The sequence below is a fragment of the Dendrobates tinctorius genome, unplaced genomic scaffold (assembly GCF_039654945.1).
Source record: "Dendrobates tinctorius isolate UK_male_01 unplaced genomic scaffold, ASM3965494v1 ptg000030l, whole genome shotgun sequence".
NCBI classification, from domain to species: Eukaryota; Metazoa; Chordata; class Amphibia; order Anura; family Dendrobatidae; genus Dendrobates; species Dendrobates tinctorius.
This window is the reverse complement of record NW_027361698.1, coordinates 20,224,772-20,243,354: the sequence shown is the minus strand read 5'-3', so window position 1 is coordinate 20,243,354 and position 18,583 is coordinate 20,224,772. Positions and strand designations below refer to the sequence as shown.

General features: G+C 42.0%; 1 protein-coding gene across 7 annotated transcripts in view; it reads left to right on the top strand.

Annotated features, from left to right (window-relative positions):
* ALPK1 (alpha kinase 1) overlaps positions 1-18,583 on the top strand; it is a 268,067-nt gene that overhangs the window by 185,583 nt on the left and 63,901 nt on the right. For all 7 annotated transcript variants that reach the window (XM_073571946.1, XM_073571943.1, XM_073571947.1 and 4 more), the window contains one exon: positions 2,886-2,945. In XM_073571946.1, coding sequence (XP_073428047.1) covers positions 2,886-2,945 — 60 coding nt within the window. The remainder of the gene's footprint in view (positions 1-2,885; positions 2,946-18,583) is intronic.

The window sequence follows — 18,583 nt, the reverse complement described above, 5'->3', positions numbered from 1 at the left end:
AAGAGGACACTCTGTGCCATTATAGGGATGACATTCCTCTGAACCCAGTGGATCTTTTGAAACCTAGAGCCAGCCTTCCTTTTCTCCAACAAAGGAACCAGGATAAAGAGTCTGTGAGCCTAAAGAGGTAGAGGGCTTTGTGAAAGGGCGTGGAAAGTACTAATTGGAGCTTTTGTTCCCTAATAAATATTCCCTGCTGGTTTCAAACAGGGGTATCTAAACTGCCATACTTCTGATCAAGAGCTTCTAGAACACAAGACACAATCTAGGAGCTTGTACCTATGTTCTATTTAGTAAATCCACTTGACTAAACAAGCAATACAGTTAACAAAGCACAGGTTCTTTCTTAAATATTGTATTTATTTTACTCGCTTATATAGAGCCAGTAATTTTCACAACGCTTTACAGACATCTTCACCACTGTCCCCATTGGGGCTTACAATTGAAATTCCCTATCAGTATGTCTTTGGAGTATGGGATGAAACCTGAGTACCTGGAGGAAACCCACAGGAACACGAGGAGAACATAAGAACTCCCTGTAGATGTTGTCCTTGGTGGTGTTTGAACCTCAGTGCTGCAAAGCAATGAATAACTGATGATTAACACCTCTCCTCCACGTCCAGTCATTAATATGCATATTCAGCTTGACCACAAGTGCATAATAATGCTTATGGAGGTGGAAGAATATGTGGCAGCTAAATATCTCTGGTTCTACAAATAAAATATAGTGTGAATATACAGTATGTAGAATGTGTTGGTGACATAGAATCATAGAATCGTAGAGTTGGAAGGGACCTCCTGGGCCATCTGGTCCAACCCCCTGCTCAAAGCAGGATTCGCTAAATCATCCCAGTCAGGTGTCTGACAAACAGACTCTGCCCCTTTAAAATTCCTGATCTGGAAGCTGGCTAGAAATGACAGTGGGTTCATTGGTTAGCCAAGGGAGCATTCGAATTCTGACACATAAACGTCTGTACATGTTTGTTATGGTCACATAGACTTGTATTGGCCCTTGAAAAAAAGGACATGTTTCTGTGCGTAACTCGCAGACACACAGTCCATGAAAAAAACATAAACATGTGAATAAATTATAATGGACATGTTTTCTATCCGTGAAAAAAAATGTATACACTACGTATGTGCAACACGAACTTATGAATGAGGCATTAGATTAAAGTTTATTATGATGGCAAATGAGAAAGAGATTTTACGTCTGGGTTGAGAAGAGATGAGGAATCCTCAGTACGATAGAAGTCCAGGCAGGTAGAGAAGCATTTCTACATACATGATCTTGAGGACTGTTGACTTTCCCCACGGGGTAGTAAGAGGCATGAGAGATGTTGAGAGAAACTGAGCTTTGATTGTGGTGAACTGGAGTTGAACTGCAAGGCGGATAGCAGAACAGTCACCACTAACCCTTCACCCATTCTATATTGATAGATATTGTGTGATGTATTAATCTATATTTAACAGAGACAAGGCTGTTCAAGGTTTGTGTCTATCATGTGAACTAGTATGTGTTCTAAGCAGTGGTCATCAAGCTTTTGATCCCTAGTTATGGTGGATGTGTAATCGTGGACTGTATTTACTTTTGCTGAAAGTTACAGTAAAATTTGCATTCACCAGTTTATACCAGTTGCGCCTAGCGGAATGGCTATGACAAAACCCATCACTTACATACACTTCTCAGTATACACAATTGCTCCTGCCTCCAAACTCCTGTTAAGATATCACTTTCTAGTTGTTTTCTGTTCGGAATGGGGCTGCCAGTTGGCTTTTAGGCATTAGTTTTTCATGAGAGTATCCCTGAATTTTAGTAGGATTCTCCCACAATCTAATATCTGTGAGTGTAAAGGCCCCATCACACATAGCGACTCACCAGCGATCCCGACAACGATATCAACGTGTCAGTATCGCTGGTGAGTCGCTACACGATCGCTGGTGAGCTGTCAGACAGCTTCACCAGCGATCAGCACCAGCGACGCCGAGCGCGCGGCGTCGCTGTGTACATTAGTTACCAGCACGCTGATGCAGGGAGCTCGTAACTAACGTACACATCGGGTATCTAATGGACGTGCGTCACTTAGAAACCCGATATGTACCTTAGTTACCAGCTCCCTGCATCAGCGCGCTGGTAACTAAGGTACACATCGGGTTTCTAAGTGACGCACGTCCCTTAGATACCCGATGTGTACGTTAGTTACCAGCTGATCGATGGTCTCCCGCCTGTCACCCGCAGTGATGCGTGCTGGCCAGCGGGAGACCAGCGATCAAAGAAATGTCCAGGGCTTTCCAAGAGGGATCAGCGATTCCGGCAGGGGGGCCGGTCGCTGATCGCTGTCACACACAGCGATCTCTTTGGAAGATCGCTGTTGTGTCACAAAACTTGGTGAGATCGCTATGTGTGATGGGGCCCTAAGGGCTGCCAAGAAGGTTTTTGACTGAGGGTTGTCATTAGAGAATACAGGGATCCAGACTGATAGGTTTTTCATATCCATTTGCCTTCAGTGATGATAAGCAGCACCAGAGATATCTTTTAACCACCTATTATGTTTACCCTTGTATCCAAAGACTAAAAAAACAATGGGCAGGCATGTGTGAAGGGGTAAAGGAAGTATTAGTAGAAGGAACAACGTTATAGTTCCAGTTTTCCTCTTAAAGTCTTTGGTGATTGATGATTTGTGCATCATGTTAATTAAAATTGTAACCATGCATGATTTTCGCTGAGTGTTGTATGGTCGCCTTGGTAGTAGCACATTTTTCTCCGTCCGTGCTTGATCCAAAGTGAACAATTGGAGATGCGTTTTAATGTGTACATTGAAGAAAAAGATTATACATTTCTATGGTTATAACATGTCTAATGAGATTAATATTTATTTTCACAGGAAAACTTTTGAAAGCAGAATATATATTAAGCAGTTTGATAAGCAACAATGCAGCAACAGGTAAGTGTTTAGTAACAGTAAACAGTAACATAATCATAATTCTGCTTCACGTCACTTGTCTTATCTATTGCATTTTTTCTGTGCTGTGTTGTGCATAAATAGGTGACTCTTCAGATTTTGTATTAGTCTATGCCTGATGAAGAGACCTGAGTAGTCTCGAAAGCTTGCAATTTGTTACCATCTTTTCAGTTAGCCATTAAAAGGTATCAACCACTGAGGACTCTCAAATCTGAATATTTTAGTAACAGTAAAGCAGAGGTGAATCTAGGTTATCCTGCACCTGGGGCAAAAACTTAATTTGGCGACCCATTCTATGTACAAATTAAGTGTCTTGATAGTCCTCATTTGACTGATCATATGCAATTTGCATACTTACAATCATGTGCCCACTTGCTTTTCTTCCTGATTCTCTCAATGTTTAATGAGAAACTACAGCCTCTGCTTCATTGAGAGAAGCAGGAAGAAATACTAGTTGATACGTGACCGAAAGTATGAAGTTCACATATGAGAAGTCATGGGATAACCACTTGAATCAACAAGCAGAGTCGGATCCTGACAGTGAGAGTACACTCCGTTAGTACTTGGCATGCCACAGTGCTTGATTTTAACCCCTTATGCCCCAAGGCTGGTTTGCATGTTCATGACCGGGCCAATTTTTACAATTCTGACCACTGTCCCTTTATGAGGTTATAACTCTGAAACGCTTCCATGGATCCCGGTGATTCCGACATTGTTTTCTCGTGACATATTGTACTTCATGTTAGTGGTAAAATTTCATTCATATAACTTGCGTTTATTTGTGAAAAAAATGGAAATTTGGCAAAAATTTTGAAAATTTCGCAATTTTCCAAATTTGAATTTTTATGCCCTTAAATCACAGAGATACGGCACACAAAAAAACTTAATAAATAACATTTCCCACATGTTTACTTTACATCACCACAATTTTGGAACCAAAATTTTTTTTCTTAGGAAGTTATAAGGGTTAAAAATTGACCAGCGAGTTCTCATTTTTGCAACACCATTTTATTTTTGCGGACCACATCACATTTGAAGCCACTTTGAGGGGTCTATATGATAGAAAATACCCAAAAGTGACACCATTCTAAAAACTGCACCCCTTAAGGTGTTCAAAACCACATTCAAGAAGTATATTAACCCTTTAGGTGCGTCACAGGAATTTTTTGAATAATTAATAAAAAATGAACATTTAACTTTTTTTCACAAAAAAAAATGCTTCAGGTTCAATTTTTTTTATTTTACCAAGGGTAACAGGAGAAATTGGACTGCAAAAGTTATTGTGCAATTTGTCTTGAGTACGCTGATACCTGATATGTGGGGGGGAACCACTGTTTCGGCGCATGGCAGACCTCAGAAGGGAAGGAGCGCATTTGACTTTTTCAATGCAAAATTGGCTGGAATTCAGATCGGACGCCATGTCGCGTTTGGAGAGCCCCTGATGTACCTAAACAGTGGAAACCCCCCACAAGTGACCCCATTTTGGAAACTAGACCCCCCAAGGAACTTATCTAGATGTGTGGTGAGAACTTTGAACCCCCAAGGGCTTCACAGAAGTTTATAACATACAGCCGTACAATTAAAAAATCATATTTTTTCCACAAAAATGATCTTTTCACCCTCAATTCTTATTTTTCCAAGGGAACAGGACCCTAAAAGATATTGTGCAATTTGTCCTGAGTGCGCTGATACACCACATGTGGGGGTAAACCACTATTTGGGCGCATGGCAGAGCTCGGAAGGGAAGCAGCGCCATTTGACATTTTTGGCTGGAATTGAGATCGGACACCATGTCGCGTTTGGAAAGCCCCTGATGTACCAAAACAGTAGAAACCCCCCACAAGTGACCCCATTTTGGAAACTAGACCCCCTAAGGAACTTATCTAGATGTGTGGTGAGCACTCTGAACCCCCCAGTGCTTCACAGATGTTTATAACGACCGGGCGTGAAAATAAAAATATCGTATTTTTTCAACAGACATCATCTTTTAGTCCCCATTTTTTTTATTTTCCCAAGGGTAACAGGAGAAATTGGACCCCAAAAGTTGTTGACCAATTTGTCCTGAGTACGCTGACACCCCCCCATATGTGGGAGAAAACTACTGTATGGGCACACGTCGGGGCTCGGAAGGGAAGTAGTGACGTTTTGAAATGCAGACTTTGATGGAATGGCAGGTGTCATGTTGCCTTTGGAGAGCCCCTAATGTACCTAAACAGTGGAAACCCCCCACAAATGACCCCATTTTGGAAACTAGACCCCCTAAGGAACTTATCTAGATGTGTGGTGAGCACTTTGAACCCCCAAGGGCGTCACAGAAGTTTATAATGCTCAGGCATGAAAATAAAAAAATCATATTTTTTCCACAAACATGATCAATTACAATTTTTTTATTTTCCCAAGGGTAACAGGAGAAATTGGACCCCAAAAGTTGTTGTCCAATTTGTCCTGAGTACCCTGATACCTCATATGTGGGAGAAAACTACTGTATGGGGACACGTCGGGGCTCAGAAGGGAAGTAGTGAAGTTTTGGAATGCAGACTTTGATGGATTGGTCTGCGGGTGTCATGTGCGTTTGGAGAGCCCCTGGTGTACCTAAACTATTGAAACTCCCTACAAGTGACCCCATTATGGAAACTAGACCCCCCACGGAACTTATCTAGATGTGTGGTGAGCACTTTGAACCCCCAAGTGCTTCACAGAAGTTTATAACGCCTGGGCGTGAAAATAAAAAAAATCATTTTTTTCCACAAAAATGATATTTTTGCCCCCAATTTTTTATTTTCCTAAGGGTAACAGGAGAAATTGGACCCCAAAAGTTGTTTTGCAACTTGTCCTGAGTATGCTGATACCCTATATGTGAGGGTAAAACACTGTTTGGGCGCATGGCAGAGCTTGGAAGGGAAGGAGCACCATTTGACTTTTTCAACGCAGAATTGGCTGGAATTGAGATCAGACGCCATGTTGCATTTGGAGAGCCCCTGATGTGCCCAGACAGTGGAAACCCCCCAATTATAACTCCAACCCTAACCCCAACACACCCAGAACCCTAATCTCAGCCCTAACCCTAACCCTAACCCCAATGGGAAAATGGAAATAAATACATTTTTTTATTTTATTATTTTTCCCTAACTAAGGGGGTGATAACGGGGGGTTTGATTTACTATTTATGGCGGTTTTTATGTTTGGCAGCTGTCACACGCTAAAAGACGCTTTTTATTGTAAAAATAGTTTTTGCATCACCACATATTGAGAGCTATAATTTTTCCGTATTATGACCCACCGAGTCATGTGAGGTCTTATTCTTTGCGGGACTAGTTGACGTTTTTATTGGTACCATTTTCGGGCACGTGACTTTTTTGATCACTTTTTATTCCGATATTTTGGGACGCAGAATGAACAAAAACCAGCGTTTCATGAATTTCTTTTTGGGGGGTGTGTTTACACCGTTCCGCGTGCGGTAAAATTGATAAAGCGGTTTTATTTTTCGGGTCAGTACGGTTACAGCGATACCTCATTTAGGTCGTTTTTTATGTTTTGGCGCTTTTATGCAATGAAAACTATTTTATATAAAAAATAATTATTTTTGCATCGCTTTATTCTGCGAGCTATAACTTTTTTTATTTTTTTGCGGATGACGCTGTATGGTGGCTCGTTTTTTGCGGGACAAGCTGACGTTTTCAGCAGTACCATGGATATTTATATGCATCTTTTTGATCTCGCGTTATTGCACTTTTTGTTCGGTGGTATGATAATAAATCATTGTTTTTTGCTTCGTTTTTTATTTTTATTTTTTAAGGGGTTCCCTAAAGTGGTTAACTAATGGGACAGTTTTATAGGGCGGGTCGTTACGGACGCGGCGATACCAAATATGTGTACTTTTATTGTTTTTTTTTATTTTCAAAAAATGAATTTATTGGGGAATGTTTTTTTTTTTTTTTACTAATTTATTTAGCGATTTTTTTTTAAATTATTTTTACTCTTTTTTTTTTAACTTTATTACATTGTCCCAGGTGGGACATCACTGTCCTGTGACAGATCGCTGATCTGTCACATTACAGATCACTGTGACAGATCAGCGATCTGTAACAGGCACTGCTGCAGACTTCCTCATACCTGCGCTTTGCAGGCAGTGAGGAAGTCAGCTCCCTACAGGCCCCCGAAGGTCCCCGTCGCCATCTTGGATCCGGGGGCCTGTAGGGAAAGAGCCCCCCGCAGCAGCGCTGCACATTGCGCTGCCGTGGGGGGGCTCATGGAAGCACGGAGGGAGCCCCCTCCCTGCCGATGCTTTCCTTTAACCCCTGGTACACCGCGATCGTGTTTGATCACGGTGTACAAGGGGTTAACGTGTCGGGGGCAGTCCGTGACCGCCCCTGACACATTGTGCCAGGTGTCAGCTGTGATAATCAGCTGACACCCGGCCACGATCAGCGGCGCTGATCGCTATGACGTACTATCCCGTCCCTGGGAATTAAGTCCCAGGGCACATGGACGGGATAGTACGTCTCATGGCAGAAAGGGGTTAAAATTGATGTTAAGTTATGGCTTTCTACATGTATGCAGGATTAAAACCAATAACAATACAAGAATACATCATCAGACTTACCATCACTACATGAATATACAGTCATATGTAAAAGTTTGGGCACCCCTATTAATGTTAACCTTTTTTCTTTATAACAATTTTGGTTTTTGCAACAGCTATTTCAGTTTCATATATCTAATAACTGATGGACTCAGTTATATTTCTGGATTCAAATGAGGTTTATTGTACTAACAGAAAATGTGCAATCTGCATTTTAACAAAATTTGACCGGTGCAAAAGTATGGGCACCCTTATCATTTTCTTGATTTGAACACTCCTAACTACTTTTTACTGACTTCCTGAAGCACTAAATTGGTTTTGTATCCTCATTAAGCTTTGAACTTCATAGCCAGGTGTATCAAATCATGAGAAAAGGTATTTAAAGTGGCCACTTGCAAGTAGTTCTCCTATTAGATTCTCCTATGAAGAGTGGCATCATGGGCTCCTCAAAACAACTCTCAAATGATCTGAAAACAAAGATTATTCAACATAGCTTTTCAGGGGAAGGATACAAAAAGTTGTCTCAGAGATTTAACCTGTCAGTTTCCACTGTGAGGAACATAGTAAGGAAATGGAAGAACACAGGTACAGTTCTTGTTAAGCCCAGAAGTGGCAGGCCAAGAAAAATATCAGAAAGGCAGAGAAGAAGAATGGTGAGAACAGTCAAGGACAATCCACAGACCACCTCCAAAGACCTGCAGCATCATCTTGCTGCAGATGGTGTCACTGTGCATCGGTCAACAATACAGCGCACTTTGCACAAGGAGAAGCTGTATGGGAGAGTGATGCGAAAGAAGCCGTTTCTGCAAGCACGCTACAAACAGAGTCGCCTGAGGTATGCAAAAGCACATTTGGACAAGCCAGTTACATTTTGGAAGAAGGTCCTGTGGACTGATGAAACAAAGATTGAGTTGTTTGGTCATACAAAAAGGCGTTATGCATGCGCTGTATTGTTGACCGATGCACAGTGACACCATCTGCAGCAAGATGATGCTGCAGGTCTTTGGAGGTGGTCTGTGGATTGTCCTTGACTGTTCTCACCATTCTTCTTCTCTGCCTTTCGGATATTTTTCTTGGCCTGCCACTTCTGGGCTTAACAAGAACTGTACCTGTGTTCTTCCATTTCCTAACTATGTTCCTCACAGTGGAAACTGACAGCTTAAATCACTGAGACAACTTTTTGTATCCTTCCCCTGAAAAGCTATGTTGAATAATCTTTGTTTTCAGATCATTTGAGAGTTGATTTGAGGAGCCCATGATGCCACTCTTTATAGGAGAATCAAATAGGAGAACTACTTGCAAGTGGCCACTTTAAATACCTTTTCTCATGATTTGATATACCTGGCTATGAAGTTCAAAGCTCAATGAGGTTACAAAACCAATTTAGTGCTTCAGGAAGTCAGTAAAAAGTAGTTAGGAGTGTTCAAATCAAGAAAATGATAAGGGTGCCCATACTTTTGCACCGGTCAAATTTTGTTAAAATGCAGATTGCACATTTTCTGTTAGTACAATAAACCTCATTTGAATCCAGAAATATAACTGAGTCCATCAGTTATTAGATATATGAAACTGAAATACCTGTTGCAAAAACCAAAATTGTTATAAAGAAAAAAGGTTAACATTAATAGGGGTGCCCAAACTTTTACATATGACTGTATCACCAGAACCACCATCAATATATACAACACTAGAACCACCATCAGTACATGAATACATCACTAGACCCACCATCAGATCAGTACTTGAATACTTCACTAGAGCTACTATGAGTACATGAATACAGCTCCAGAACCAATATCAATCAAAAGTCCATCTATTGCTTACAATATTTCTGTGATTTCTGAAAATAACTGTCATGTATGTTTGAAGTCAGCATGGGTTCAATGAGTCATGATATGTATTTGGCCACGCAAGCTTGAAGGACTATATAGTAGTCATTGTACTGTGGGAAAAATGTTTTAAATTACCTTACCACCCAAAAGTTAAGCTGTTGTACCAAATATACTGATCCAGTGGGAAAGAAATGATTGGCAAACATCCAACTAATCAAGAAAGAAAAAAACATTTTAGCTACGGTATTATTAAAAATTTGAAGTCATGTAGTCTTTACTTCATCTCCAACTTTATGAATGCCACTGTTGCTTTGTTTAAAGAAATGTATATATTATATATGTAAAATTATATATCATATATAAATATAATATATTATAGTTAATATGGTGGAAAAAAGACAAATGTCTACATTCAGCAAAGGGATTGGAAATTATAATGATATGATATTCTTTTGGCCATAGATGATATATAATAAAAAAAATTATATTGTGGTGCTTATATTTCATGTTACCCAGAAAAATCAATATAAATGCTTTTATGCCCCAAAAAGACAAAAGTATTGTAGGAGTGATTCCTTTCATACATTTTTGTAAATGAAGGAGGATCTGTGCTCTGAAAGCTTGCAAATATAATTTTTCTGGTTAGCCAATAAAGGTATCACTCCTAGATCACTTTTGTTTTTTGGGGGGGCATAAAAGTATTGACAGCGATGTTGGCTTGAGAGAAATTTGTGGTCAATGTTAATTCAGTTAAAAAAATTAAAAAAACTGGGTGCGAAAGAGTGAAAAAAAAAATGCAATATACCGTACATCAAATTAAGCAGTTACACATGAAAAAATAAATACACACACCCAAATGACTATAACAATTAAATCCACATAGAAATTAACACATTTTTTAAAGGGTACAGACCTGTAATGCCAAACCCCAAGAAGATTTTATTAAAGGGGTTGTCCAGGTTTAGAACGAAATTCTGCAGTCAGTCTGTGTCTGCAGACTTGTGAATATTCACAGTGTGCGCTGTAAGGATTCTCCGGTGCTGGCGACTGGAGTGGGTGGTCATGTGACCACAAGTAAGCAATATACATACCCTGACCCCGTTCAATACAAATAAATTGAGCAAGGCCGCACACATCTAGTTAGAATGTGCCTGGAAGTATGCATATCGCATACTTGAGGTTACATGACTGCCCTATCTCGCCACCAGCACCTGAGAATCCTGATGGTGGGTGCTGTAAAGATTCACAAGTCTGCAGTCACATAGAGTGATTGCAGACATTCATTCCAAGCCAGGACAAACCATTTAACAGATTAATTACTATGTTGTGTACTCACATATATCATTTATTGGTTCTTGGCAAAGATAATAATTCTGAAATATGATATACTATTTAGATTCTGAAAGTTATCTCTGTCCTTAGAAGATGAATCTAACAGTGAAATTAATGTCACGGAATATTCGTGGCCTCAGAGACAGTTCCAAAAGGAAAGAAATATTTGAGTACATTAGGAAGTGTAATTCTGCTATTATACTGTTTCAGAAAACTTACGTGACCAATGAATCCATTAGGTTTATAAATACGGTAGTTCCTGGTTGAGATTTAGCCTCCATTCAGTGTAATCCAATTATGCCAGAGGTGTCAGCCTCTTATTACATAAGAATATCCCCTTTAAAAGCATCGATTCATTTAGCGATGTCAAGGGCAGTTTTGTGGGAGTTCGGTACATAATATCCCATTTTGAGTGCATCTTTGTCATAGTATATGTACCTCCTCCATACTCTAATGTTTCGTTCGCACACGAAAATACTAGTGAAACTGGCCAGATATCCCCCCCCATAATTATGGCTGACTTTAATAATATCTGTAATCCTCCTAAGAACTGGCATTTCTGTAGCGGTAAGAGCCAGTCTAATTTATGGGTGCATGTCTCCAGAAGCACGAGCTGGGCAATAACCTTCTGGGCACTACAACGTACTGGGCACTACAACGTATGAGCACTACAATAGCAGATTTGCAATTTTCACTCAGCAACATCCACTGCTGCTTCTGGAAAACACCCATGGGCTCAAATCATCACTACACCTTTAGATAAATTCTCAAAGTGGTGTAATTTCCAAAATGGGGTCACTTGATGGGGGTATTCTGTGTTTCTAGCACTTGCGTGCTCTGTATTTGGAGTCTACAAACTATTCTAGGAAAATCTGTGCCCTAGGAGGCAAACTGCCCTCTGTCCCTCCCGAGTCTCACCGTGTGGCTAAGCAGTATTGTACTGCCACATATGGAGTATTTTCACATTGAGCAGAAATTGTGTGACAAATTTTGGTGCCATTTTTACCCATTTTCCGTTGTGAAAATGTAAGATCTGGGCTAAAACAACATTTTTTGTGGTAAAAATATAATTTTTTTTGCTTCACTGCCCAATGGCATAAAATTCTGTGACGCACCTGAGTTGTCAGTATGATCACTGCACCGTGGATGAATTCATTGTGAGAAGTAGTTTATAAAATTCAAGGGGGTTCTGCTGATCTGTCACCTCAGGGGCTTTCCCAGTGGGTCATGGTACCCGCAAACCATAACCGTAAAATCTGCACTAAATTATGGCTTTCCTTCCCTTCTGAGTCTTACAATGTGCCTCAAAAGTATTTCCTGATTACATGTAGGGTATTGGCGCAGTCAAGAGAAATTACACAACAAACTGAAAGGTCCATTTTTTCCTATTAGCCCTTTTAAACATTAAAAGTTTGGGGATAAAAAAACATTTGAGACATAAAAATTTATTTTTTTTTTTTTTTCACCGCCCAATGGTATACATTTTTGTGAGGCACATGTAGCATCAACATGCTCACTGCACCCATAGATGAAGTCATTGAGAGGTGTAGTTTGTAAAATGACATCACTTATGGGGGTTTCTGCTGTTCTGGCACCTCAGGGGCTCTGCCAATGTGACATGGCACCCTTAAACCATTCCAGCAAAATCTGAATTCCAATATGGCGTTTCTTCCCTTCTGAGCTTTGCACTGTACTTCAAAAGTAGGTTTCAACCACATATGGGGTATCGGTATACTCAGGAGAAATTGCACAACAAATTGTATGGTCCATTTTACTCCAGTTACCCTTGTGAAAATGAAAAATTGGGAGCAAAACAAACATTCTTGCGGGAAAAATATATATTTTTAATTTTCACAGTTCAACGTTATAAACTTCTGTGAAGCACCTGGGGATTCAAAGTGCTCACCACATGTATAGATAAATTCTTTGAGGGATCTAGTTTCCAAAAATGGCATCACTTATGGGGGGTTTCCACTGTGTGTTTTTTTTTTTCTTTAACTCAAATAGATTTTTATTAAGACGAGTACAGCAATATACTTATTACAGAGATGTAATCATTTTCTGTTTTTAACAAAATAAAACAAACCCCAACATAACAAGGAAAGCCCACCCCCCTCCCCCCCTCTAGACAGCTCGCATTATCTCAACAGCATGATCTGTACAAATATATAAATTTGACATATACAGTTCTACCTAAGGGTACCGTTACACTTAGCGACGTACCAGCGATCCCAACAACGATATGGATCACTGGTGCATCGCTAAGTGGTCGCTAGTGAGCTGCCACACAGGGAGATCTCACCAGCGACATCGCTGGGGTCGGGGGTCGCTACTTACCTGTCAGACGTGGCGATCCTCACGTCCTCCCGTCCGCGTCCACGCGTCGCTCGTCGGCGCCACAGGAAGCCCAGCAGGAAGCACCCGACGAGAAATGATCCAGCACCTTCTCACGCGACCATCAGCGGGGGAGCCGGTCTGAGGTAAGTATCACATGTAGCGATATCGCTAGCAATATCACTGCTACGTCACAAAATCGGTGACTTTACAGCGATATTGCTAGCGATATCGCTATGTGTAACGGGGGCTTTAGCGAGCAGTATGGACAAGCATTCCCACGCATGAATATCCCAGAGACCGTTCCCCTTACCTCCGTCTCTTAACCTAATTCCATCCATGGCGTCCACAGTTTGTCATACATCACCAGTTTTCCCCTCTTCTTATAGACCCCCTTCTCCAGATTAATGACATGCTTCACATAATGAAGGTATTCTCCTGTCGAAGGTGGATCTTCCTTTATCCAATTCCTCGCTATCACCTTCCTAGCCATATATAGCAATCTGGCAATTGCCACCTTGAGGTTGTTATCCACTTTTATCTCCTCCATATATCCCAACAGACAAACTACCGGTTCCCTTAGGACCATACATCTATAAGCCCCTTCTATCTGACCAAAACCACCAACCAGAAAGCAGCCAACCTTGGACACGTCCACAACATATGAAGCATTCCAGCATTTTCATTCTTACATCAAGGGCATTCAGAGGTAGCTCGTAGATCGGCCTTTTACATAACCTCCGGAGATCTGTACACTCTATGTAAAATATAAAACTGAGACAGCCTGTACAGTTCACTCAATGACAATTTTGGTATCTACTCCAGAACAGACTCCCATGTTTCATCCTCCATGCAGCCCAGCTCTCTTTCCCACTTAGCTCTCGCATAGATTGGGAATCTCAGTAGATGAGTATGTAATAAGTCTCAATACAAGGAGGAGATAACCTCCCTCGTAGTCTCATCCCCACAAACATACTCCAACACTAGGTCCCCCTGGATATTGAGGCAGTCACCCCTGTTCTGAGCTCTATGCGCATTCTTCATCCGTGCATATTGAAATCCTCCGGAAGCCTTAAGACCAAACTCCGCTTGCAGCTGCGAAAAGGGTTTCAGCTTGCGCTTATCCAGTATCTGGAAGACATAACGTATCCCCTTAGCCTGCCATTCCGGCAAACATCCCAGCGCCACAAACTCCAGCAAATTATTATTGTACCATAACAGAGAAAACCTGGTTAGGCCAGTGACCCCACAAATTTGTTTAATCCTCTCCCACAGTTTATAGATCAGAAATAATGTTGGGTAAGTTTTCCCAAATACCCCCAGGGAACCGTCCTCCAAGCTCTGTACTACAGGACATCTATTAGATGCTGTATTACGCTAGAAGTCACCTCGTGCGCCTAGCCCCTAAGATGTTGGCACTGAGCCGCAAGAAAATATATTTCCGGATTAGGCAAAGCTAAACCCCCCTCATCCTTGGGCCATTGAAGTGTCTCCAGCCTGATGCGGGGATACTGTTTTCCCCATACCAAACTTCGAAATAAAGAATTAATCTGTTTAAATTTCCTCCGGGGTATCCAAATAGGTGTGTTGTGCAGGACATAAAACACCTTAGGCATCAGAATAATTTTAATAAGATTAACTCTGCCTAAATTGGATATCCTTCTCAGAAAGGGCAGGGCTCACTTGGTGTCAACTAGTACCATATATTCTACTCTGCGAAAGGAATGGTCTTGGGAGGCCAAAACCTCGGGTCCGGCGAGATGGATACGGGACATGGAAGGTCTGGAGGTGGGAGATATATTAGAAGCTACTGAGACACAAAGGAAAGTTATTCCATATAATAGTTATACAGATATGGCCATATTATTGCTACATAGGGCTTATATTACCCCGTACGTCCAATCTAGAATGTCTCCCACAAATTCATATCAATGTGTAAAATGTGGTCTACATAATACTGATATTTTCCATCATATGTGGGGTTGTCCAAAAATTCAAAAGTTATGGCGTAATATCCACTCTGAGTTGCAACAATTGAGTGGTTTTGAGTTCCCTCTTACCCCACAATGGGCTATTTTTAATATCCTAGAGGAGATCCAAAGAGTATTGCCAAAGCACACCAAAGCCATGTTAGTGATTTGGGCCTCAGCAGTAAGGAAAAGTATATTACATCAATGGTTACACTCAAACGTTCCATCAAAATCGTTAATATTGACAAAAATTCATTTTCTGTTTAAAATGGACTGGTTGGAAACCTTGACCAACAAGGAAAAATTAACAGAGAAGTTCTTCACCAGATGGTCGTTTTTTGTTCCATCCTTGGATACAGAATCTAGGAACAGACTTAGGAAGCAATTTTAGAGCACCAGATGGTACATGCTACAAAGCATCAGTGGACACGTACCAATTTAAGGAATCCTTTCAAATGATGACGATTGTAGGAAGGGGAGGGGGGGGAGGAAAAGGTGGGATTTTGGCTTAATGTCATAAATATACTGTAATTGTCTGTACCTTTTCCTTGTTGTTAAAATTGTTAAATTAATAAAAATAGTTAAAAAAAAAAAAAAAAAGATTAACTCTGCCCACCACCGTTAAATGCAGTTTAATCCAAGCCCCAACCTTTGCCTTAAGAACCCACAGAACAGGAGTCAGATTTTTATGCAAATAGTCCATAAATGGCACCGAAATCCATATCCCAAGCTATGAACTGATCTGCAACTTTAAGTCTGCCCCCATCCAAGGCTTCCCCCACCTCATCCCCTAGATCAGGGGTGGGGAACCTTTTTTCTGCCGAGGGCCATTTGGAATTTTATAATAGCGTTCGGGGGCCGCATAAAATTATTAATAATGATGAGCGAGTATACTCGTTGCTCGGGTTCCCGAGCATGTCCAGGTGTCCTCTGAGTATTTTGGCGTGCTTGGAGATTTAGGCTGTGTGCACACGATGCGGATATCCAGCGGATCCGCAGCGGATTTTACCGCGCAGAAACGTTGCATATCCGCATTGTGATTTACAGTAGCATTTTAGTTAAAAAAAAAAAACCCGCTGTGCAGACGCTGCGGATTTTTCCGCGTGGTTTCCCTGCGGTACAAAATCCGCAGCATGTTACTTCTTTTGTGCGGTTTTCCACCTACCCTGTCTCCAAATCCGCAGGGGCAAACCCACAGTGGAAAACCGCACAAAACCGCATTAAAAATGGAAGAAATCCGCAGGAAAAATGCAGGTCATTTGACCTGCGGATTTCTTCAATTCTGCGCGGAAAAATCCGCAGGGCCAAAAAGTACGTCTGCACTCAGCCTTAGTTTATGTCGACGCATTTGCATGATTTGCAGCTGCTGGACAGCCTGAATACATGTGGGGATTCCTTAACAAACAGGCATTCCACACATGTATTCAGTCTGTCCAGCAGCCATAAATCATGCAGCTGCGGCGACAAAAACTAAATCTCCGAGCGCGCCAAAATACTCAGAGGACACCTGAGCAACGAGCATACTCGCTCATCACTCAATAACAACTTAAACATTAGCCAACTATATTTAGTCCCCAATAGGCAGGTAAATGTCACCATTAGGCAGCACAGGTCCCCATTAGGCAGCACACGTCCCCATTAGGCAGGCAAATGTTCCCATTAGGCAGCACAGGTCCCCATTAGGCAGGTAAATATCCCCATTACGCAGCACAGGTCCCCAATAGGCAGGAAAATGTCCCCAATAGGCAAGTAAATGTCACCATTAGGCTGTACACGTCCCCATTAGGCAGCACAGGTCCCCATTAGGCAGCACACATCCCCATTAGGCAGCACACGTCCCCAATATGCAGCACATGTCCCTATTAGGCAGCACACGTCCCCAATAGGCAGCACACGTCCCCATTAGGCAGCACACGTCCCCATTAGGCAGCACACGTCCCCATTAGGCAGCACACGTCCCCAATATGCAGCACCTGTCCCTATTAGGCAGCACACGTCCCCAATATGCAGCACACGTCCCCATTAGGCAGCACACGTCCCCATTAGGCAGCACAGGTCCCCAATAGGCAGCACAGGTCCCCAATAGGCAGCACAGGTCCCCATTAGGCAGCACAGGTCCCCAATATGCAGCACATGTCCCCATTAGGCAGCACAGGTCCCCAATAGGCGGCACACGTCCCCATTAGGCGGCACACGTCCCCATTAGGCAGCACAAGTCCCCAATATGCAGCACATGTCCCCAATATGCAGCACATGTCCCCATTAGGCAGCACAGGTCTCCAATATGCAGCACAGGTCCCCAATATGCAGCACAGGTCCCCATTAGGCAGCACACGTCCCCATTAGGCAGCACACGTCCCCAATATGCAGCACATGTCCCCATTAGGCAGCACACGTCCCCAATATACAGCACATGTCCCCATTAGGCAGCACACGTCCCCATTAGGCAGCACACGTCCCCAATAGGCAGCACACATCCACAATAAGCAGCACAGGTCCCACCCAGAGAAGTGTGTGGATCACTCAAAAACAGTACTATATCGTCTGCATAGAGCACTATCTTCTTTTCTATGGATCCATATTTGAACCCGGAGACTTCAGCCGACTGTCGAATTTTGGCGGCCAGCGGTTCCACAGCCAAAGCGAACAAAAGAGGGGAGAGTGGACACCCCTGCCTCGTCCCTCTGTGTAACTTTATGGTGTGGGGCAACTCCCCATTCACCCTAATTCTAGCCACTGGTTGTGCGTACAGCAGTTTAACCCAAGATATAAATTGCGGCCCAAAGCCCATACAAGGGGTTTCCACTATTTAAGCACATCAGGGGCTCTCTAAACCTGACCTGGCGCCCATTTACGATTCCAGACAACTTCTCTTCTGAGCCCTGCAGTGAGCCCAAACAGTATTTTTCCGCCACAAATGGGGTGTCGGCGTACTCAGGAGAAATTGCACAACAAATTGTATGGTGCCATTTCTACTGTCACTCTTGTGAAAATAAAAAAATTGGGGTTAAAGGCACATTTTTATGGGAAAAATTAGATTTTTTATTTTCACAGCTCAAAGTTATAAACTTCTGTGAAGTACCATAGGGTTGAAGGTGCTCACCACAAATCTAGATGCATTCCTTGAGGGATCTAGTTTCCAAAATGTGTCACTTGTGTGGACTTCCACTGTTTAGGCACATCAGGGGCTGCCTAAACGCGACATGACAACTGCTATCAATTTCATCAAATTTTGCGTTCAAAAAGTCAAATGGCACTCCTTCCCTTCTGAGCCCTGTACAGTAGTTTTTGCGCACATATACAGTATCGGTGTACTCAGAAGAAATTGCACAACAAATTGTATGGTGCAATTTATCCTGTAAACCATTACCATTGTAAAAATGCAAAATTTGGGGCTAGAAGAACATTTTTATGGGAAACATGTGACTTTTTATTTTCACGGCTCTACATAAACTTATGTGAAGAAGCTTGGGGTTCAAGGTGCTCATCTAACATCCAGATACATTCCTTGAGGTGTCTAGTTTCCACAATGGGGGTACTTGTGTTTTGGCACATCAGGGGCTCTCCAAA